The 25031-nt window shown below is 52.8% G+C and overlaps 1 protein-coding gene across 1 annotated transcript in view; it reads right to left on the bottom strand.

Moving 5' to 3' along the window:
- Nucleotides 1-25031, bottom strand: part of LOC142472879 (protein sidekick-2-like) — a 330609-nt gene that overhangs the window by 55669 nt on the left and 249909 nt on the right. Inside the window, 8 exon segments of the mRNA XM_075580078.1 lie at nt 2064-2200; nt 3885-4061; nt 6112-6194; nt 6196-6215; nt 9577-9744; nt 14736-14852; nt 16432-16626; nt 18622-18705. Of these exon segments, the coding sequence (XP_075436193.1) occupies nt 2064-2200; nt 3885-4061; nt 6112-6194; nt 6196-6215; nt 9577-9744; nt 14736-14852; nt 16432-16626; nt 18622-18705 (981 nt within the window).

Here is a 25031-nt window from a genome sequence, read left to right as displayed (position 1 = left end):
GTGCGAGAGTGGACCCCCACCCCCGCGTCGCGCTACTGACCCAAAGAAATGTAGTTAATGATATTTACCTATACAACGACGATATATCAGATCATATGTAGGCGTCCTCCATAGGTACCACATCATTTAAAGAAAGTAAGGATAGGGTATTGGATACTTTGGAGAGGACAGAACTTCAGTCTCCACACTATACACTCACTGATCTCATATATAGACACTATACACTCACTGATCTCATATATAGACACTATACACTCACTGATCTCATATATAGACACTATACACTCACTGATCTCATGTATGGACACTATACACTCACTGATCTCATATATAGACACTATACACTCACTGATCTCATATATAGACACTATACACTCACTGATCTCATATATAGACACTATACACTCACTGATCTCATATATAGACACTATACACTCACTGATCTCATATATAGACACTATACACTCACTGATCTCATATATAGACACTATACACTCACTGATCTCATATATAGACACTATACACTCACTGATCTCATATATAGACACTATACACTCACTGATCTCATATATAGACACTATACACTCACTGATCTCATATATAGACACTATACACTCACTGATCTCATATATAGACACTATACACTCACTGATCTCATATATAGACACTATACACTCACTGATCTCATATATAGACACTATACACTCACTGATCTCATATATAGACACTATGCACTCACTGATCTCATATATAGACACTAATGCACTGCACTGATCTCATATATAGACACTATGCACTCACTGATCTCATATATAGACACTATGCACTCACTGATCTCATATATAGACACTATGCACTCACTGATCTCATATACTAGACACTATACACTCACTGATCTCATATATAGACACTATACACTCACTGATCTCATATATAGACACTATACACTCACTGATCTCATATATAGACACTGTACACTCACTGATCTCATATATAGACACTATACACTCACTGATCTCATATATAGACACTATACAGTACACTCACTGATCTCATATATAGACACTATACACTCACTGATCTCATATATAGACACTATACACTCACTGATCAGACAGACACTATGCACTCACTGATCTCATATATAGACACTATACAACTCACTGATCAGACAGACACTATGCACTCACTGATCTCATATATAGACACTATACACTCACTGATCTCATATATAGACACTATGCACTCACTGATCAGACAGACACTATGCACTCACTGATCTCATATATAGACACTATACACTCACTGATCTCATATATAGACACTATGCACTAACTGATCAGACAGACACTATGCACTCACTGATCAGACAGACACTATACACTCACTGATCAGACAGACACTATGCACTCACTGATCAGACAGACACTATGCACTCACTGATCAGACAGACACTATGCACTCACTGATCAGACAGACACTATACACTCACTGATCAGACAGACACTATGCACTCACTGATCAGACAGACACTATACACTCACTGATCAGACAGACACTATGCACTTACTGATCAGACAGACACTATGCACTCACTGATCAGACAGACACTATGCACTCACTGATCAGACAGACACTATGCACTCACTGATCAGACAGACACTATGCACTCACTGATCAGACAGACACTATACACTCACTGATCAGACAGACACTATGCACTCACTGATCAGACAGACACTATACACTCACTGATCAGACAGACACTATACACTCACTGATCAGACAGACACTGTGCACTCACTGATCAGACAGACACTATGCACTCACTGATCAGACAGACACTATGCACTCACTGATCAGACAGACACTATGCACTCACTGATCAGACAGACACTATGCACTCACTGATCAGACAACACTATACACTCACTGATCAGACAGACACTGTGCACTCACTGATCAGACAGACACTATGCACTCACTGATCAGACAGACACTATACACTCACTGATCAGACAGACACTGTGCACTCACTGATCAGACAGACACTATGCACTCACTGTTCTCAGACACCTCCAGGATGTAGCGGATCAGGGGGCTGTTCCCATCGAAGGGTTTGGCCCATGTCAGGTTAATGGCTCTTTTTTCCGAGGTGCTCAATTGGGCCGATGGGTTTTCAGGCGCGTGAGGCAGCTGTCTGCAGGGGGAGGCACAGGGAGTCATCAGCTCGGGAGTGGGGTGAGGGGGGAGAATGTGTAGGGAGCAGGGCAGAGGCACAGTGCACAGTATAGATGCACAGAGAGCAGGACGGAGGCACAGTATAGATGCACAGGGAGCAGGACGGAGGCACAGGGAGCAGGATGGAGGCACAGAATAGATGCACAGGGAGCAGGACGGAGGCACAGTATAGATGCACAGGGAGCAGGATGGATGCACAGGGAGCAGGACGGAGGCACAGGGAGCAGGACAGAGGCACAGGGAGCAGGACAGAGGCACAGTATAGATGCACAGGGAGCAGGACGGAGGCACAGTATAGATGCACAGGGAGCAGGACGGAGGCACAGTACAGATGCACAAGGAGCAGGACGGAGGCACAGTACAGCTGCACAGGGAGCAGGACAGAGGCACAGTATAGATGCACAGGGAGCAGGACGGACGCACAGTATAGATACACAGGGAGCAGGAAGGAGGCACAGGGAGCAGGACGGAGGCACAGTATAGATACACAAGGAGCAGGAAGGAGGCACAGTACAGATGCACAGGGAGAAGGGCGGAGGCACAGGGATCAGGACGGAGGCACAGTACAGATGCACAGGGATCAGGACGGAGGCACAGTATAGATACACAAGGAGCAGGAAGGAGGCACAGTACAGATGCACAGGGAGCAGGACGGAGGCACAGGGAGCAGGACGGAGGCACTGTACAGATGCACAGGGAGCAGGACGGAGGCACAGTACAGATGCACAGGGAGCAGGACGGAGGCACAGTACAGATGCACAGGGAGCAGGACGGAGGCACAGGGAGCAAGACGGAGGCACAGGGAGCAGGACGGAGGCACAGTACAGATGCACAGGGAGCAGGACAGAGGCACAGTACAGATGCACAGGGAGCAGGACAGAGGCACAGTACAGATGCACAGGGAGCAGGACAGAGGCACAGTATAGATGCACAGGGAGCAGGACGGAGGCACAGTATAGATGCACAGGGAGCAGGACGGAGGCACAGTACAGATGCACAAGGAGCAGGACGGAGGCACAGTACAGATGCACAGGTAGCAGGACGGACGCACAGTATAGATACACAGGGAGCAGGAAGGAGGCACAGGGAGCAGGACGGAGGCACAGTATAGATACACAAGGAGCAGGAAGGAGGCACAGTACAGATGCACAGGGAGAAGGGCGGAGGCACAGGGATCAGGACGGAGGCACAGTACAGATGCACAGGGATCAGGACGGAGGCACAGTATAGATACACAAGGAGCAGGAAGGAGGCACAGTACAGATGCACAGGGAGCAGGACGGAGGCACAGGGAGCAGGACGGAGGCACTGTACAGATGCACAGGGAGCAGGACGGAGGCACAGTACAGATGCACAGGGAGCAGGACGGAGGCACAGGGAGCAGGACGGAGGCACAGTACAGATGCACAGGGAGCAGGGCGGAGGCACAGGGAGCAGGGCGGAGGCACAGGGAGCAGGACGGAGGCACAGGGAGCAGGGCGGAGGCACAGGGAGCAGGGCGGAGGCACAGGGAGCAGTACAGATGCACAGAGAGCAGGACGGGGGCACAGTACAGATGCACAGGGAGCAGGACGGGGGCACAGTACAGATGCACAGGGAGCAGGACGGGGGGCACAGTACAGATGCACAGGGAGGGGCCGTACCTGACCCTCAGGTGAGCGCTCTTAGAGTCGTTTCCTCCCACGGATAGCACCTGGCAGGTGTAGGTTCCGATGTCTCCTGACCACGTCTGGGAGATGTGCAGGGTGCCGTCCCTGTCCTGCCGGATCCGAGGGGTGCTCTCTATGCTGAGGGGGGTGCCGTCCTTCTCCCACACATACCTGGGGTCACGGGGAAACATGCTGCACTGTACAATAACACTGAGCATCTCAACACACTTCCACATACATGACTATGGGTAGAATACACTTCTACCCTCTTCAAACAAAGAGCGGCGCTGTATAATGGTACTGAGAACCTCTGTTTCTGCAAAGGAGCAAGCTGTACTACCGGAGTTCTCAACTCCAGTCCTAAAGACCACCTAACAGGTCAGGTTTTCAGGATCTCCCTGCTTCAGCACAGGTGGCTCAATTAGTGCCTGCTTCAGCACAGGAGTTCGCAGTTGAAGACCGAGTCACTGATTGAGCCACCTGTGCTGTAGCAGGAAACTCCTGAAAACCTGACCTGTTGGAGGGTCTTGAGAACCCCAGCAGTACTATATAATATTATGTATCTAAACATTTCTAAGTCTGATAATGTACACGTCGCACGCTGATAATAAATATATCTGTACACCTCCAGCCTCCGAAACCACTTACACCACCGCAAAAAATAACAAAGCTTGAATTTCTACAATGCTGCTCCAGCGGCCATCTTTAACCAGGCCCCACCATAAAAAAAAAAAAAAACCCGCACCTGTTTTTGCAAAGTGATGAGCTGCTAAATTCATTACCATTCGTGCCAAGATAATTATTTGCAAAACAATGCGTTGCTGATCCTTCCAGCAGTGAAGAGGTTAAGAAAAACGCCTGGCAACGTAGGCACAAAGAACAGGACCCTTCCCCCCCCCTTCCTCATCACCCCCCCTATATGTCCTAAAATGCCCTGGGACAGATTTCGGCGAGGCATGTTACATAAGCCCCATCTCTCCCGGTGACAATTAATAGCGCCCAATAAAATATTAACTACGGATGAAGTTAAGTAAGATTAATTTTTTAACGCCTAATAAATTTTTCACGGGAGAAGACTGTGGGTCCCTCTCCTTCTCCCCCCCGCCTCTCAGCCCCCCCCCCCCGCCTCTCTGCCCCCCCCCCCCCCCTGCTGTCAGGAACCAATAAGGAATGCTTTATCTTGCCACATTATTTATGGGTGAAATTTAGAAAAGGAAGAGGTCAGTGGTAATTGGGCTGGGGGTCCCGCCGGCCCCTGCGTTGGTGCAGGGATCAGGCCCGGGGAGTGTGACCCTCAGTAAGTATTTATTACAGAACTCGGACCCGCCGGGGTTTGATAAGCGCGAGTGTGCAGTGACCGGGGCTTCTGGGACACGGACACTGTCACACACGCTGGGTCTCGCAGTGTCCTGGTCTAGTGTGTGTACAGCTGCAGGTCGCAGGGCACGGGGCGCAGAGGGCAGAGGGGCACAGACAGGGAGAGGGGGCAGGGCAGGAGGGCAGAGGCAGGGAGAGGGGGCAGGGCAGGAGGGCAGAGGCAGGGAGAGGGAGGAGGGCAGAGGGGCACAGACAGGAGGGCAGAGGGTCACAGACATGGAGAGGGAGGAGGGCAGAGGGGCACAGACAGGAGGGCAGAGGGTCACAGACATGGAGAGGGGGCACAGACAGGAGGGCAGAGGGACACAGACAGGGAGATGGGGCAGAGACAGGGTGAGGGGGCAGGCCAGAAGGGTAGAGGGGCACAGAGAGAGAGAGGGGCAGGGCAGGAGGGCAGAGAGCACAGACAGAGAGAGTGGGCAGAGACAGGAGGGCAGAGGCAGGGAGAGGGGGCAGAGGGGCACAGACAGGGGCACAGACAGGGGCAAGGACAGGAGGGCAGAAGCAGGGATAGGGGGCAGGGCAGAGGGGCACAGACAGAGAGGGGGGCAGGGCAGGAGGGCAGAGGGGGCACAGACCGGGAGAAGGGGGAGAAACAGGAGGTCAGAGACAGAGAGAGGGGGCAGAGACAGGAGGGCAGAGGGGCACGGAGAGAGAGAGGGGGCAGTCACTGTGAGGAGAAGAATAGGGAATTAAGACAGAAAGAAGGGACAGTGACACAGAGAAGTGACAGACACAGAGACCCGATGACAGAGAAAGACTGCAGTGGTGTAAAAAGGGACCGTGGTGGTGGTGAGCTGGCGGGGGGGGGGGGGGGGGGGGGGGGGAAAGGGGGACTTCTTACCTGACGGCCACGCTGGAGTCATGTGACACCGCACAGGACATGGACGCTTTGGTCCCCTTGATGACGCTCTGGTCTGTAGGGGGGGTCCGTGATGCGGGTCCGTGCTGAGGCATGAGAGAGCGCAGAAAATGGCAGTTAACAGGGACTATTGTGTCTCCCTATCTTATTACCTGCTGCAAAGCCTCAGCTCCCATCAGATCCCGGCCTATTCCGGTCCCACCACCTCCCCTGGAAGGCGGATCCATGCATGCACTACATTCAGGGAAGAAGAACTTCCTCACAATTCCACTAGGGCAGCCATCCCTCCGAGAAATGCTTCTTCCAGCACCGAGAGAATATATCCGCCTCTCCCTCCTCTCCCTCTCTCATCCCCCTCTCCCTCCTTTCCCTCTCACATCCCCCTCTCCCTCACATCTCCCCTTTCCTCCTTCCTCTCTCACCCCTCTCTCCCTCCTTTCCCTCTCACATCCCCCTCTCCCTCACATCTCCCCTTTCCTCCTTCCTCTCTCACCCCTCTCTCTCCCTCCTTTCTCAATTACTTCCCACCCCTCTCCCTCCTTTTTCTCACACATCCAGATCTCCCTCCTCTCACACACACACCCTCTCTCCCTCCTTTCTCTCACACATCCCCCTCTCCCTCCTTTCTCTCACACAACCCCCCTCTCCCTCCTTCCTCTCTCCCTCCTTTCTCTCACATCCCCCTCTCCCTCCTTTCTCTCTCACATCCCTCCCTCCCTCCTTTCTCTCACACATCCCCCCACTCCCTCCTTTCTCTCTCACATCCCACTCTCCCTCCTTCCTCTCTCACATCCCTCTCCTTCCTTTCTCTCACATCCCCCTCTCCCTCCTTTCTCTCTCACATCCCCCTCTCCCTCCTTTCTCTCTCACATCCCCCTCTCACTCCTTTCTCTCACATCCCCTCCCCCTCCTTTCTCTCACACATCCCCCTCTCCCTCCTTTCTCTCACATCCCCCTCTCTCTCCTTCCTCTCTCACATCCCTCTCTCCCTCCTTCCTCTCTCACATCCCTCTCTCCCTCCTTCCTCTCTCACATCCCTCTCTCGCATCCCTCTCTCCCTCCTTCCTCTCTCACATCCCTCTCTCGCATCCCTCTCTTCCTCCTTCCTCTCTCACATCCCTCTCTCCCTCCTTCCTCTCACATCCCTCTCTCCCTCCTTCCTCTCTCACATCACCCTCTCTCTTACATCCCTCTCTCCCTCCTTTCTCTCACATCCCCCTCTTCATCCTTTCTCTCTCACATCCCCCTCTCCCTCCTTCCTCTCTCCCTCCTTTCTCTCTCACATCCCTCTCTCCCTCCTTCCACTCTCACATCCCTCTCTCACATCCCCCTCTCCCTGCTTTCTCTCACCCCCCCTCTCCCTGCTTTCTCTCACCCCCCCCCCCCGCTCCCTCCTTTCTCCCTCAAACCCCCCTCTTTTTTCTATCACATCCCATATTGAGGTCCTTCAGTCTTCTCTGAGAAGTTTGATGAGGGGAGGGAGTGGGGGGGCGAGGGGGGGTCGAAAGTATCATAATGATACTTATACTGATGGCACCAAAGGGTTAATGTCCTGTCATACCCGTGAGACGCTCCGCCACATGCTCAGCGGGAATAACGAGAGCCAGGCTGGTGGGCCACAAACTCGTCCCACGTGTCACTCAGAAGATAAAGTGACAGAGCAAGCTAATTCCCCTTCTGCCATCACACACAATGCGCAGAGATCAGCGGAAACATTTCTATTGTGCGAGTCAGAGAGCGAGACAATGGGAGATAGAAGCACAGAGCCGCCGCATTGTAACATTGTGTCACCGGCACACACAGACCTGGCCGCCCTCACTTAACCCTTCCCGCCAGCCTGATCTACGCGCATCAAGAGCACGCCGCAAACGGGGACCAGGAAAACCGAACTCTGGCTACCGTGTCTTCTCATGTTTAGCGTCTTCCCTACAAAGCCGTCACGTGGCAGGTACCACCGGCGGGAGGGTAGGAAGGAAGCCATAAAGGGATTGCCCTATTACCGGGCCATGTACATTAAAAAGCAGCCGGCCCTGTGACCCCACACTACAGGGTTTTTCAAAGCGGGGTTCCCAGGATCCCAGACGCGCTATTAGAGAGGGTTAGGGTTCCTTACAATGTATCTGGTCTCAGACGCGCTATTAGAGAGGGTTGGGGTTCCTTACAATGCATTTGATCTCAGACGTGCTATTAGAGAGGGTTGGGGTTCCTTACAATGCATCTGATCTCAGACGCGCTATTAGAGAGGGTTGGGGTTCCTTACAATGCATCTGATCTCAGACGCGCTATTAGAGAGGGTTGGGGTTCCTTACAATGTATCTGATCTCAGACACACTATTAGAGAGGGTTGGGGTTCCTTACAATGCATCTGATCTCAGACGCGCTATTAGAGAGGGTTGGGGTTCCTCACAATGCATCTGATCTCAGGCGCGCTATTAGAGAGGGTTGGGGTTCCTTACAATGCATCTGATCTCAGACGCGCTATTAGAGAGGGTTGGGGTTCCTTACAATGCATCTGATCTCAGACGCGCTATTAGAGAGGGTTGGGGTTCCTCACAATGCATCTGATCTCAGGCGCGCTATTAGAGAGGGTTGGGGGCTATTAGAGAGGGTTGGGGTTCCTTACAATGCATCTGATCTCAGACGCGCTATTAGAGAGGGTTGGGGTTCCTTACAATGCATCTGATCTCAGACGCGCTATTAGAGAGGGTTGGGGTTCCTTGCAATGCATCTGATCTCAGACGCGCTATTAGAGAGGGTTGGGGTTCCTTACAATGCATCTGATCTCAGACGCGCTATTAGAGAGGGTCGGGGTTCCTTACAATGCATCTGATCTCAGACGCGCTATTAGAGATGGTCGGGGTTCCTTACAATGCATCTGATCTCAGACGCGCTATTAGAGAGGGTTGGGGTTCCTTACAATGTATCTGATCTCAGACGCGCTATTAGAGAGGGTTGGGGTTCCTTACAATGTATCTGATCTCAGACGCGCTATTAGAGAGGGTTGGGGTTCCTTACAATGCATCATATCTCAGACGCGCTATTAGAGAGGGTTGGGGTTCCTTACAATGCATCTTATCTCAGACGCGCTATTAGAGAGGGTTGGGGTTCCTTACAATGCATCTGATCTCAGACGCGCTATTAGAGAGGGTTGGGGTTCCATAGAATTTCACAATATAATTACACGGTTCCTTAATCATACAAAGGCTGAAGGCCCCTGTCCTTAGTACCAGCACATGCGAGTTACAAAGTAGTGGTACGTTAATGCTGCCAAGTGTCCTGGTTTGGCTGAGACAGTCCTGGTTTGCCCAAGTGGGAAGATAGGAAGGATCACTGAAACACGTCCCGGCTGCGGTATATCCGCACAGCAGTCACTGACGGGAGAGCTGCTGGGTCCTGCGTATACCAAAGTGCCCAACTAGTGCCCATACCCCGGGCGCGGTCCCTTACCCCACACCATGACGTCAGCGGAGGCCTCGTCGGCTCCCCGGGAGTTGGTGGCCGTGCAGGTGTAGGCTCCTATGTCCGAGATGTGGGCCGGGTTTATGAGCAGGCTGCCGGACTCCAGGAGGGTGAAGCGTGGCAGCTGGACCGAGCCGCTGGCCAAGGTCCGCTCGCCTGCGAGAGCCGGGGGGAGAGACCGTGAGAACCGGGAAACACCGGGACCGGAAGATCGCACGCACACACACAGAGACACACACGCACGCACGCGATGGGACGGCAGGAACACGTGCTCATGCCAGTCTGCCCCTCTGCTGTAAAACCACTGGCCCTATTACAGGGGGCTCAACTCCAGTCCTCAGGGCCACCACACAGGTCAGGTTTTAGGGATTTCACTGCTTCAGCACAGGTAGCTAAATCAGTCTCTGCTTCAGTACAGTCTTCGACTGAGCCACCTGTGCTGAAGCAGGGATATCCTGAAAACCTGACCTGTTGGTGGCCCTTGAGGACTGGAGTTGGCTACTCCTGCACTATTTGATCCTTTGGTGTCTTTCATGTTCACGATCGGCTTATAGCATGTCTATCTCAAGCAGGGCTGCCAACAGGGTGGGTCTGCCGGGGTTGGCGTCCCGGGCCCGGTGAGTCGGGGGGGGGTGCGGGGGGCCCAGCAGGCACTGCAAGTTGGGCCCGACCTCTGGCCAGGCCCGTCTGCCGGTCCTCTCGCAGCCAGGCCCCGGCTCTCCCTTAGCAGCAGCCTGCATGACTCTATCCCTCTGGGGGGGTGGGAGTCTTTTTTATATGTATTGGGGGGTTGTTTTATTTTATATATATGTATTGGGGGCTTGGGGGAATTTGTATATGTATTGGGGGGCTTGGGGGTATTTTTATATATATTGGGGGACTTGGGGTAATTTGTATATGTATTGGGGAGCTTGGGGGTATTTTTATATGAATTGGGGGAATTTTTATACGGGTTGGGGGGCTTGTGGGTATTTTTATATGGGTTGGGGTATTATTTATATGTATTGGCGAGGGTTGTTTTTGTATATGATGTGTGTATATATGTATGTATGCATGGGGGGGTATATGTATTGTTTTTTTTTATATGTATTGGGTAGGTGGGTTTTTTGTATGTATTTGGTGGGGTGGGGAAGGTTGTATGTATTTGGGGGGGGTGGGGAAAGTTGTATGTATTTGGGGGGTGGGGAAGGTTGTATGTATTTGGGGGGGTGGGGAAGGTTGTATGTATTTGGGGGGGTGGGGAAGGTTGTATGTATTTGGGGGGGTGGGGAAGGTTGTATGTATTTGGGGGGGGGTGGGGAAGGTTGTATGTATTTGGGGGGGTGGGGAAGGTTGTATGTATTTGGGGGGGTGGGGAAGGTTGTATGTATTTGGGGGGGTGGGGAAGGTTGTATGTATTTGGGGAGGTGGGGATTTTTATTGTATGTATTTGGGGAGGTGGAGATTTTTATTGTATGTATTTGGGGGGGTGGGGAAGGTTGTATGTATTTGGGGAGGTGGGGAAGGTTGTATGTATTTGGGGAGGTGGGGATTTTTATTGTATGTATTTGGGGAGGTGGAGATTTTTATTGTATGTATTTGGGGGGGTGGGGAAGGTTGTATGTATTTGGGGGGGTGGGGAAGGTTGTATGTATTTGGGGGGGTGGGGAAGGTTGTATGTATTTGGGGAGGTGGGGATTTTTATTGTATGTATTTGGGGAGGTGGAGATTTTTATTGTATGTATTTGGGGGGGTGGGGAAGGTTGTATGTATTTGGGGGGGTGGGGAAGGTTGTATGTATTTGGGGAGGTGGGGATTTTTATTGTATGTATTTGGGGAGGTGGAGATTTTTATTGTATGAATTTGGGGGGGTGGGGAAGGTTGTATGTATTTGGGGAGGTGGGGAAGGTTGTATGTATTTGGGGAGGTGGGGATTTTTATTGTATGTATTTGGGGGTGGGAAGTTTTTGGTATATATCTTGTGGAGGGAAATGTGTAAGGGGGAGGGATGAGTGAGCGTGGGGTGATTGACAGAGGGGGAGAGGAGAGCGGGGGTGACTGAGGAAAAGAGGGAGTAAGAGTGAGATGGAAGGGAGAGAAATACATGGGCAGAGGGGGGAAAGAGAGGGGGCGCGTGAGGTGTGAAATGGGGGGAGGGGGGCGGCTCGCAATACCGCCGACACGGGAGGGGGGGGGCTGCTTAAAATGTTTGTCCTGGGCCCCACGATTTCTGTTGGCGGCCCTGATCCCAAGCAGGTTTCCTTTCCCATACTGTATTATCCCAGACCACCTCGTTCCAGCTCTTCTCTCTCTCTGATACATGCTTCCCTCCTGTACTTTGTTGAAACCCTTTATCTATTTGAAAGTATGAATCATATCCCCCTCTCCCGTCTCCCCTCTAAGCTGTACATATTAACCCTTTATACATGTGACAGTGTCTCTCATATCCCCCTCTCCCTTCTCCCCTCTAAGCTGCACATATTAACCCTTTATACATGTGACAGTGTTTCTCTCATATCCCCCTCTCCCTTCTCCCCTCTAAGCTGCACATATTAACCCTTTATACATGTGACAGTGTCTCTCATATCCCCCTCTCCCTTCTCCCCTCTAAGCTGCACATATTAACCCTTTATACATGTGACAGTGTCTCTCATATCCCCCTCTCCCTTCTCCCCTCTAAGCTGCACATATTAACCCTTTATACATGTGACAGTATCTCTCATATCCCCCTCTCCCTTCTCTCCTCTAAGCTGCACATATTAACCCTTTATACATGTGACAGTGTCTCTCATATCCCCCTCTCCCTTCTCCCCTCTAAGCTGCACATATTAAGGTCCTTCACTCTTCCCTGATGAGTCTGATTGTGCTGTTGATCCTGCACAATGCCAGTAGCCCATTTGTTATTGATGTACGCCTCTCCTGAGATACAATCTCCAGAACTGAAGCCCGCACTACAGATGGGGTCTCGCCAATGATCTACAAGGTGACATCACCCCCCCTCTCTTTCTGATGCAAATAGCCTTCCACATACACCCCACACCCCTTAATTATCCCGTCCCCAATATTAAACTTTCCAACGTCCTTAAAATAAAACCAAAGAAAGTATTATTTTAAACGAGTGGAACTTTTTGGACGCTCTCCCTGCCAGAGTGGTCCTGTAACCCAGGAGGGGGCTCAACTCCAGTCCTCAAGCCCCCCCAACAGGTCAGGTTTTCAGGATATCCCAGCTTCAGCAGAGGTGGCTCAATCAGAGACTGAGCTTCTGATTGAGCCACCTGTGCTGAAGCAGGGACTGATTGAGCCTCCTGTGCTGAAGCAGGGATATCCTGAAAAACTGACCTGTTGGGGGGGCTTGAGGACTGAATTTGATCACCCCCCTGCTTTAACACATAGTAATGTGCCGGCAGCAAGGGGGGGGGGGGGGGGTCAGTCACCAGAACTGCGGCTGAAACGGTCGCGACTTTACTTTGGTCCGAGTTCGTGAAGATGCACGTCGAAGGGTTAATAGCTTCTTAATGAAGTTGGCAGGCTTGATGATATTCCAGTTGCCATGACTCCCGGTACAGAAACACCGGCGGGTTATAAACCTAGCCGTGCTCCAGAGATTCCTCTCTCTTTTCCAGACTCGGCCCTGTGCCGGCATCTTGCCGCCTCGGGGACCTCACGGTTCTGGGACCTCGCACCATGGCACCTCTCCGCCCCGGCATCTCACCCGTCCTGGCATCTCACCGCCTCGGGCCCTCACCCGTCCAGGCACCTCACCGGGGTCCCGGGGACCTTTCTGGGCCTCCTGAACCTCACCGGGCCCCGGAACCCGCACCGCCCCCTCACCCATTCCGGGACATCCCGGCATCTCACCTGTCCAGGCACCTCACCGGGTCCTGGGACCTTACCAGGCCCGGTACCCGCACCGCCCCCTCACCCATTCCGGGATATCCCGGCATCTCCCCCGACCCGGGACCTCACCCGTCCATTCACCTCACCGGGTCCTGGGACCTTGCTGGGCCCCCGGAACCTCACCGGGCCCTGGAACCTTACCAGGCCCGGAACCCGCACCACCCCCTCACCCATTCCGGGACATCCCGGCATCTCACCCGTCCCGGGACCTCACCCTCGTGTCCATAGCTCGCTGCCTTAAAAGGAGCATGGAAAGGTTAAGAACCAGACAGGCCCACGTCACAATGTTTAGCCGTGTTTAGGGGCCGTGTTTAGGGGTCGCGAGGCACCTGACCGGACGGGACGGGTTCCAGGGCTGGAGATTAACAATGTGTCACAGAGATTGCCATATACCGTCCCTAACCCCTTCCCTGCCAGGGAGCAGACTCAGTGCTCATAAATTCCCGGTTCTAAAGGATGAAGGAAGCTTATTACACAACCAAACCAGGTTCGGATACTAGCGCCCTGCCAGGAGGTGAGACGCTCTGCAGATCATTCACACAGAGCCTGGGAGGTGAGACGCTCTGCATCTCAGTCACACAGAGCCTGGGACGTGAGAGGCTCTGCAGATCATTCACTCAGAGCCTGGGAGGTGAGAGGCTCTGCAGATCATTCAGTCAGAGCCTGGGAGGTGAGAGGCTCTGCAGATCATTCACACAGAGCCTGGGAGGTGAGAGGCTCTGCAGATCATTCACACAGAGCCTGGGAGGTGAGAGGCTCTGCAGATCATTCACACAGAGCCTGGGAGGTGAGAGGCTCTGCAGATCATTCACACAGAGCCTGGGAGGTGAGAGGCTCTGCAGATCATTCACACAGAGCCTGGGAGGTGAGAGGCTCTGCAGATCATTCACACAGAGCCTGGGAGGTGAGAGGCTCTGCAGATCATTCACACAGAGCCTGGGAGGTGAGACGCTCTGCAGATCATTCACACAGAGCCTGGGAGGTGAGAGGCTCTGCAGATCATTCCCACAAAGCTTGAGAGGTGAAACGCTCTGCAGATCATTCACTCAGAGCCTGGGAGGTGAGATGCTCTGCAGATCAGTCACACAGAGCCTGGGAGGTGAGACGCTCTGCAGATCAGTCACACAGAGCCTGGGAGGTGAGAGGCTCTGCTTATCATTCACACAGAGCCTGGAGGTGAGACGCTCTGCAGATCATTCACAGAGCCTGGGAGGTGAGACGCTCTGCAGATCATTCCCTCAGGGCCCCTCACCTGTAGCTCCCCTTCTTACCTTTCTGCCAGGTGATGGCCGGACGCGGGGCGCCGGAGGTCTCGCACTGCAGCACCAGGGCGGTGCCATCGATCACCGTGCTGTCCAGGGGACCCTTGGTGATGTTTGGGGCGATGCCTATTGGGGGAAAACAATATCATAGGGGGCATTACAGATCAGACGGGGGCTCAAATCCGGAGACGAGGGGACGGCCCACCGATAGGGTCATGTCCAAAGACTGCGGGGATCCTTAATTAAATCATCGTTTGAAACACTGTCAATGTGGAAATAAGGATCAGGGGCGGCCAACTCCGGGCCTCAGGGACCACCAACAGGTCAGGTTTTCAGGATATCCCAGCTTCAGCACAGGTGGCTCAATCAGAGGCTCAGTCAAAGACTGAGCAACCTGTGCTGAAGCAGGGATATCTTTAAAACCTGACCTGTTGGTGGCAGTTGAGGACTGGAGTTGGCCCGCCCCTGTTTTCGTTTATACATCCTAATAACAAACGTGATCCCAGTATCTCTGCCCCATATTCCTCGTATTGCCCAGCGCACAGCGAGCAGGCGCCAGGCGTCCCGCGGCACACACTGCGGGTAGGCGTGTTACATAGTTACATAGCTACATAGTTACAGAGTAGATGAGGTTGAAAAAAGACATACGTCCATCAAGTACAACCTGTGCTAACTTTAGACAAGATACTTTATCCTATATCCGTACTTACAGTATATTGATCCAGAGGAAGGCAAACAAAAAACCCCAGTGACATATCTAATGATACAGTACCTCCATAAGGGGAAAAATAAATTCCTTCCCGACTCCAAATATTAGCAAATCGGATTAATCCCTGGATCAACATCCTTCCCGTGTATACTTATTTGGTATATCCCTGTATACCTTTCCTTTCTAAAACCATGTCCAACCTTTTTTTGAACAAATCTATTGTATCTGCCATCACAGTCTCCATGGGTAATGAATTCCACATTTTAACTGCCCTTACTGTATAGAACCCTTTCCTTTGTTGCTGGTGAAATTTCCTTTCCTCCAACCTTAAGGGATGGCCCCGAGTCCTTAGTACTGCCCGTGGGATGAATAGTTCTTTTGAAAGCTCCTTGTATTGTCCCCGAATATATTTGTATATAGTTATCATATCCCCGCTTAGACACCTCTTTTCTAATGTAAATAAATCTAATTTAGCTAGCCTCTCCTCCCAAGTCAGATTGTCCATCCCCTTTATTCATTTGGTGGGAAGCCAGACATTTCACTGTTTCAGCAACGGAGGGTGTAATAAAACAAACCTGCACTCTAACAGTCCACCCTAACTAACCTCTATTTTGTTACAGGTTTTGAGTCAGGGGGTCCCCCACAGCGGAACCCCGCTATTTTTAGCTCGAGGGACTTCCCAGTTCCTGAGATACCTACCGGCGAGCTACTTCCTGGTTTTAACATGGGGATTTAAATGGGCGTCCAATAGGATGCCGCAACCGATGATGTGGCAGCTTCCTATTGGCCCAGGGTTTTGGCAGCCATGCGTGGGAGATTTAAACCCGGTAACTTCACCCGGTAATGATCCCAGGAAGCAGGGGATCCCCGCAGCTACAAATAGTGGGGTTTGGCTCAGCGGGATACCCAGTTCCCACACAGAGGGGCGGAGTGAGACAGACCAGGGCAGCTGTGATATTATTTCGGCTGAGAGTGCTGCCTGCGTGTTTCACTTACTGGTCACTGCCAGGTAAGTGGACGTTTGGATTTCCCCAGCGTCATTGCCGGCGAAGCACTGGAACATCCCGGTGTCATCTGGGATGAGCCCGCTGATCCGAAGGTTTCCGCCCCCCGACAAACGGAACCGCGCCTCTTTCCGGACGTCTATCAGGTCGGCATCTTTATACCAGGTGATGGAGGGCTGGGGCACGCCTGGAGTGGATGGGGAGGGGTGAGAGAGGGAAGGAGGGAGAGGAGAGAGAGAAAGGGAGAGTAGTGGGTAAGGGAAGGAGGGAGAGGCGTGAGAGAGGGAAGGAGGGAGAGGCGTGAGAGGGGTGAGAGAGGGAAGGAGTGAGACAGGGAAGGAGGGAGACAGGGAAGGAGGGAGAGGAGAGAGAGAAAGGGAGAGTAGTGGGTAAGGGAAGGAGGGAGAGGCGTGAGAGAGGGAGAGGCGTGAGAGAGAGAAGGAGGGAGAGAGGGAAGGAGGGAGAGGAGAGAGAGAGGGAGAGTAGTGAGTAAGGGAAGGAGGGAAAGGCGTGAGAGAGAGAAGGAGGGAGAGGAGAGAGCGGGAGAGTAGTAAGTAAGGGAAGGAGGGAGAGGCGTGAGAGAGGGAAGGAGGGAGAGGCGTGAGAGGGGTGAGAGAGGGGAGGAGTGAGACAGGGAAGGAGGGAGAGGAGAGAGAGGGAGAATAGTGAATAAGGGAAGGAGGGAGAGGCGTGAGAGAGGGAGAGGCGTGAGAGAGAGAAGGAGGGAGAGGCGTGAGAGAGGGAAGGAGGGAGAGGCGTGAGAGAGGCAAGGAGGGAGAGGCATGAGAGTGGGAAGGAGGGAGAGGAGAGAGAGAGAGGGAGAGAGGGAGGGTAGTGAGTAAGGGAAGGAGGGAGAGGCGTGAGAGGAGTGAGAGAGGGAAGGAGGGAGAGGAGAGAGAGAGGGAGAGTAGTGAGTAAGGGAAGGAGGGAGATGCGTGAGAGAGGGAAGGAGGGAGAGTAGTGAGTAAGGGAAGGAGGGAGAGGCGTGAGAGGGAAGGAGGGAGAGAGGGAAGGATTGAGAGGAGAGAGAGAGGGAAGAAGGGAGAGGAGATAGAGAGGGAGAGTAGTGAGTAAGGGAAGGAGGGAGAGGCGTGAGAGAGGGAAGGAGGTAGAGGAGTGAGAGAGGGAAGGAGGTAGAGGAGTGAGAGAGGGAAGGAGGGAGAGGAGAGAGAGAGAGGGGGGAGAGTAGTGAGTAAGGGAAGGAGGGAGAGAGGGAAGGAGGGAGAGGCGTGAGAGAGGGAAGGAGGGAGAGGAGAAACGAGGAAGAGAGGGTGAGAGCGCAGTGGGGATAATCACAGGAAAAGGAAGAGAGGGGGAGAGCAAGAGGAAAAGTGAGAGAAAGAAAGGGAAGGGGGGAAAGCGAGGACGATATCGGTAAGACAAAGGACACCGAGAGAAACAGAGTGAGGAGAGATAGGGGGGTGAAAATAGAGAAAGAGAGGGAGGCAGAGAGACGGAAGAAAGAAAGAGAGAGGAAAAAAAAGAGAGGGAGGAGGGATATAGAGGGGGTGGAAAGAGAGAAAGGGGTTGGAGAAAGAGAGAGGGGGGGGGGGAAGAAAGAGGGAGAGCAGAGAACAGAAAAGAAATTGCCAGAAGAAGTAAGAAACCCGCACAGCATCTAACAAGCAGAATCTCCCGAGCCCTTAACATAACAGAGCATATTAAATCATCTTCCAGAGAGCGTCTCAAATCCCTTCTATGCAACAGTCATTTTATTCTGTAACTGCTGGAGGGGGCGACAGCGCTCCTATTTCTACATAATTATACAGCAAGCGGTTCCTATAAAGCACGTGCAGAACTATTCCATGTATCACATTGTTACTGAAGCATGGGAACATATAGTTATATTATTGTTATTATTATTATTACAGACGAGACGTCAGCGGCGTAACGGAGAGCACAGCGCACGGAGACGCACATTGTTCCACATATTACAACGTCCAGGTCAGGGGGGTGGCCAACGCCAGCCCGCGAGGGCCACCAAGGGGCCAGGGATTAGGGATATCCCTGCTTCAGCACAGGTGACTCAATAATGCTGAAGCAGGGATATCCCTAACAGCTGGACCGTTGATGGCCTTGAGGACTGGATCCTGGTCTTGTTTTCAGGTCTGTCCTGGGGGTGAATGCTCCGAACCTCGGTGGGGGGGGGGGGGGGGAGCGGATGGGGGGGTCACTCACTCACCCTTAGCTTGGCAGGGAATGTCCACCAGTTTCTCCATCTCGGCGGTCAGGTGCCTGTCCGGCTCCTTCACAAACTGAGGCGGCTCTGGAAGGAAGCAGCAGAAAGAGAGAGAGGGGGGTATATATGGACCACTTCATGCCAGCGGAGCTCCAAATGAATGGCAGCCCGGGATAAAACAACATGGACCCCCCCAGGGACTGGGTTTCCAATTGAAATGCAAAGTTCTCAGAAGCCGCCGAGTTTCACAGGCGCAAAGCCGCGCGGTCCTTTGAATTGAATGATTCCGCCCGCTTCTAATACTTAAAATCAGAAGAATAATTACTAGTAATATTGCGCCTGCGGGTCTGACCGAGAAATAACGTGCGCTTCAATCTGTGAGCAGCGCCAACGCCTTCATTTAAAGGTGGAGCGCCGTCAGCTGCCGCCACGGAAACGCAAATTAAAATGTAAGCTCTTCAGGTTAGGAACTAATGACTTTATCTGGTATTCATCAGATCATAAAAAAAAATACTGTTTTTTGATTTTAATGTGGTAAAGCACGTGATTGGCACCGGGCGAAGATAAAACGATGGTTTTCGTCAGTGACGGAGGATGCGCTGGACCATCAGGCTTTGCATTAACGAGTCGGAATGCAATCCCTCGCCGGTGCGGGTTTATAACAAGCCGCCGTGTCAATGCGTGACGCCCCCGTCCACGCCGAACAGTCTGATTACAGGCGCAGCCGTACGCTCCTAATTGGTGATGACAGCTGAGGAATTGCAAAATGCAGATCGAATCCGGCAACCGCTCAATTACAGCGTGCGCCGACGTTATTAGACTAATACATACTCGCGCTGAACAGCAGCTAATCCGTTGTGGCAGTGATTACCAACCGGGCAGGGTCGGAGTCACAAACAAAAGAACCCTGATTGGTTAACCTCACCACTTTGCCGATAAAGGGTTAAGTCCGGCATCTCATATTGGACCCAAATAACTCCACTTTAAGCAGAAAAAGTGCAAGTGATCTGTATATCCGTACATTGCTGGTCAATATACATCAGGCTGGATATTTTTGCAGTTAATTGCGTTTTTGCTAATTAGGTGTCGGTCTCAATTACAATGTGCGAATCAATGGCAAATAACCGACAACTGCTGCATTCAATTCCCGGCATCGCGTCCGCTCCGCAGGTACATCATTATATTGGACATAAGAGTATTCCCTGGGTGTATACACTGCACCGTGCGCACAGGACATGGCACAGAGGCTGCGTGTGCAACGTCGTGATACAGGTACCGTATACACGGCCGGCGTCTGTGACCAAACCGCGCATCTCATGGTACAGGTATACACGCCCTGCGCCTGTAACCAAACCGCGCATCTCATGGTACAGGTATACACGGCCTGCGTCTGTGACCAAACCGTGTATCACATGGTACAGGTATATACGGCCTGCGTCTGTAACCAAACCGCGGCGTCTCATGGTGCAGGTATACACGGCCTGCGTCTGTAACCAAACCGCTGTGTCTCATGGTACAGGTATACACGGCCTGCGTCTGTAACCAAACCGCGTATCTCATGGTACAGGTATACACGGCCTGCGCCTGTAACCAAACCGCGTATCTCATGGTACAGGTATACACGGCCTGCGTCTGTAACCAAACCGCGTATCTCATGGTACAGGTATACACGGCCTGCGTCTGTAACCAAACCGCGCATCTCATGGTACAGGTATACACGCCCTGCGCCTGTAACCAAACCGCGGTGTCTCATGGTACAGGTATACACGCCCTGCGCCTGTAACCAAACCGCGGTATCTCATGGTACAGGTATACACGGCCTGCGTCTGTAACCAAACCGCGTATCTCATGGTACAGGTATACACGGCCTGCGTCTGTAACCAAACCGCGCATCTCATGGTACAGGTATACACGGCCTGCGTCTGTAACCAAACCGCGCATCTCATGGTACAGGTATACACGGCCTGCGCCTGTAACCAAACCGCGGTATCTCATGGTACAGGTATACACGGCCTGCGTCTGTAACCAAACCGCGGTATCTCATGGTACAGGTATACACGGCCTGCGCCTGTAACCAAACCGCGTATCTCATGGTACAGGTATACATGGCCTGCGTCTGTAACCAAACCGCGTATCTCATGGTACAGGTATACACGGCCTGCGTCTGTAACCAAACCGCGGTGTCTCATGGTACAGGTATACACGGCCTGCGTCTGTAACCAAACCGCGGTGTCTCATGGTACAGGTATACACGGCCTGCGTCTGTAACCAAACCGCGTATCTCATGCCTGCGCATCTCATGGTACAGGTATACACGGCCTGCGTCTGTAACCAAACTGCGGTGTCTCATGGTACAGGTATACACGGCCGGCGTCTGTGACCAAACCGCGCATCTCATGGTACAGGTATACACGCCCTGCGCCTGTAACCAAACCGCGCATCTCATGGTACAGGTATACACGGCCTGCGTCTGTGACCAAACCGTGTATCACATGGTACAGGTATATACGGCCTGCGTCTGTAACCAAACCGCGGCGTCTCATGGTGCAGGTATACACGGCCTGCGTCTGTAACCAAACCGCTGTGTCTCATGGTACAGGTATACACGGCCTGCGTCTGTAACCAAACCGCGTATCTCATGGTACAGGTATACACGGCCTGCGCCTGTAACCAAACCGCGTATCTCATGGTACAGGTATACACGGCCTGCGTCTGTAACCAAACCGCGTATCTCATGGTACAGGTATACACGGCCTGCGTCTGTAACCAAACCGCGCATCTCATGGTACAGGTATACACGCCCTGCGCCTGTAACCAAACCGCGGTGTCTCATGGTACAGGTATACACGCCCTGCGCCTGTAACCAAACCGCGGTATCTCATGGTACAGGTATACACGGCCTGCGTCTGTAACCAAACCGCGTATCTCATGGTACAGGTATACACGGCCTGCGTCTGTAACCAAACCGCGCATCTCATGGTACAGGTATACACGGCCTGCGTCTGTAACCAAACCGCGCATCTCATGGTACAGGTATACACGGCCTGCGCCTGTAACCAAACCGCGGTATCTCATGGTACAGGTATACACGGCCTGCGTCTGTAACCAAACCGCGGTATCTCATGGTACAGGTATACACGGCCTGCGCCTGTAACCAAACCGCGTATCTCATGGTACAGGTATACATGGCCTGCGTCTGTAACCAAACCGCGTATCTCATGGTACAGGTATACACGGCCTGCGTCTGTAACCAAACCGCGGTGTCTCATGGTACAGGTATACACGGCCTGCGTCTGTAACCAAACCGCGGTGTCTCATGGTACAGGTATACACGGCCTGCGTCTGTAACCAAACCGCGTATCTCATGCCTGCGCATCTCATGGTACAGGTATACACGGCCTGCGTCTGTAACCAAACCGCGGTGTCTCATGGTACAGGTATACACGGCCTGCGTCTGTAACCAAACCGCGGTGTCTCATGGTACAGTACAGGTATACACGGCCTGCGTCTGTAACCAAACCGCATATCTCATGGTACAGGTATACACGGCCTGCGCCTGTAACCAAACCGCGTATCTCATGGTACAGGTATACACGGCCTTCGCCTGTAACCAAACCGCGGCGTCTCATGGTACGGGTATACACGGCCGGCGTCTGTAACCAAACCGCGTATCTCATGGTACAGGTATACACGGCCTGCGCCTGTAACCAAACCGCGTATCTCATGGTACAGGTATACACGGCCTGCGTCTGTAACCAAACCGCGGTGTCTCATGGTACAGGTATACCCGGCCTGCGCCTGTAACCAAACCGCGTATCTCATGGTACAGGTATACACGGCCTGCGTCTGTAACCAAACCGCGTATCTCATGGTACAGGTATACACGGCCTGCGCCTGTAACCAAACCGCGCATCTCATGGTACAGGTATACACGCCCTGCGCCTGTAACCAAACCGCGTATCTCATGGTACAGGTATACACGGCCTGCGCCTGTAACCAAACCGCGGTGTCTCATGGTACAGGTATACACGGCCTGCGCCTGTAACCAAACCGCGCATCTCATGGTACAGGTATACACGGCCTGCGTCTGTAACCAAACCGCGCATCTCATGGTACAGGTATACACGGCCTGCGTCTGTAACCAAACCGCGCATCTCATGGTACAGGTATACACGGCCTGCGCCTGTGACCAAACCGCGGTGTCTCATGGTACAGGTATACACGGCCTGCGCCTGTAACCAAACCGCGCATCTCATGGTACAGGTATACACGGCCTGCGTCTGTAACCAAACCGCGCATCTCATGGTACAGGTATACACGGCCTGCGCCTGTAACCAAACCGCGCATCTCATGGTACAGGTATACACGGCCTGCGCCTGTGACCAAACCGCGGTGTCTCATGGTACAGGTATACACGGCCTGCGTCTGTAACCAAACCGCGGTATCTCAAGGTACAGGTATACACGGCCTGCGTGTAACCAAACCGCGTATCTCATGGTACAGGTATACACGGCCTGCGCCTGTAACCAAACCGCGGTATCTCATGGTACAGGTATACACGGCCTGCGCCTGTAACCAAACCGCGGTGTCTCATGGTACAGGTATACATGGCCTGCGCCTGTAACCAAACCGCGTATCTCATGGTACAGGTATACACGGCTTGCGTCTGTAACCAAACCGCGTATCTCATGGTACAGGTATACACGGCCTGCGTCGGTAACCAAACCGCGGTATCTCATGGTACAGGTATACACGGCCTGCGTCTGTAACGAAACCGCGCATCTCATGGTACAGGTATACACGGCCTGCGCCTGTAACCAAACCGCGGCGTCTCATGGTACGGGTATACACGGCCTGCGCCTGTAACGAAACCGCGGCGTCTCATGGTACGGGTATACACGGCCTGCGCCTGTAACGAAACCGCGCATCTCATGGTACAGGTATACACGGCCTGCGCCTGTAACCAAACCGCGCATCTCATGGTACAGGTATACACGGCCTGCGTCTGTAACCAAACCGCGCATCTCATGGTACAGGTATACACGGCCTGCGCCTGTAACCAAACCGCGTATCTCATGGTACAGGTATACACGGCCTGCGCCTGTAACCAAACCGCGCATCTCATGGTACAGGTATACACGGCCTGCGTGTAACCAAACCGCGCATCTCATGGTACAGGTATACACGGCCTGCGTCTGTAACCAAACCGCGCATCTCATGGTACAGGTATACACGGCCTGCGTCTGTAACCAAACCGCGGTGTCTCATGGTACAGGTATACACGGCCTGCGCCTGTAAGCAAACCGCGCATCTCATGGTACAGGTATACACGGCCTGCATCTGTAACCAAACCGCGCATCTCATGGTACAGGTATACACGGCCTGCGTCTGTAACCAAACCGCGGTGTCTCATGGTACAGGTATACACGGCCTGCGCCTGTAACCAAACCGTGCATCTCATGGTACAGGTATACACGGCCTGCGTCTGTAACCAAACCGCGTATCTCATGGTGCAGGTATACACGGCCTGCGTCTGTAACCAAACCGCGCATCTCATGGTACAGGTATACACGGCCTGCGCCTGTAACCAAACGGCTGTGTCTCATGGTACAGGTATACACGGCCTGCGCCTGTAACCAAACCGCGCATCTCATGGTACAGGTATACACGGCCTGCGCCTGTAACCAAACCGCGTATCTCATGGTACAGGTATACACGGCCTGCGCCTGTAACCAAACCGCGCATCTCATGGTACAGGTATACACGGCCTGCGCCTGTAACCAAACCGCGCATCTCATGGTACAGGTATACACGGCCTGCGCCTGTAACCAAACCGCGCATCTCATGGTACAGCTATACACGGCCTGCGCCTGTAACCAAACCGCGCATCTCATGGTACAGCTATACACGGCCTGCGCCTGTAACCAAACCGCGCATCTCATGGTACAGGTATACACGGCCTGCGCCTGTAACCAAACCGCGCATCTCATGGTACAGCTATACACGGCCTGCGCCTGTAACCAAACCGCGCATCTCATGGTACAGGTATACACGGCCTGCGTTTGTAACCAAACCGCGCATCTCATGGTACAGGTATACACGGCCTGCGTTTGTAACCAAACCGCGCATCTCATGGTACAGGACCGAGACCCTCTGTTATTTCTTTTCCCCCTCTCCTTTTTTCTGGATGACTTTTTATTACCATGTTTTACACACCGAGACATGGTTAGGACGCCTTATTGTAACTGTCTGTGACATCCTCACATGGGGGAAGAAAGGAAAATGGCGGCGGGCCGGACACACCGCCAGAACAGCGATGGGAGATGGGAAGGATGAGATCAGGGAATGTGGCAGGCCGTGACTACACCAGAAATCGCCGATGAATGTTTACATACCAGCGCGCCGCCTGGAGC

This window comes from Ascaphus truei, chromosome 22 (assembly GCF_040206685.1).
Source record: "Ascaphus truei isolate aAscTru1 chromosome 22, aAscTru1.hap1, whole genome shotgun sequence".
Taxonomy (NCBI): domain Eukaryota; kingdom Metazoa; phylum Chordata; class Amphibia; order Anura; family Ascaphidae; genus Ascaphus; species Ascaphus truei.
Note: the sequence above shows the minus strand (reverse complement) of the source record. Positions and strands in the feature narration are given on the sequence as shown.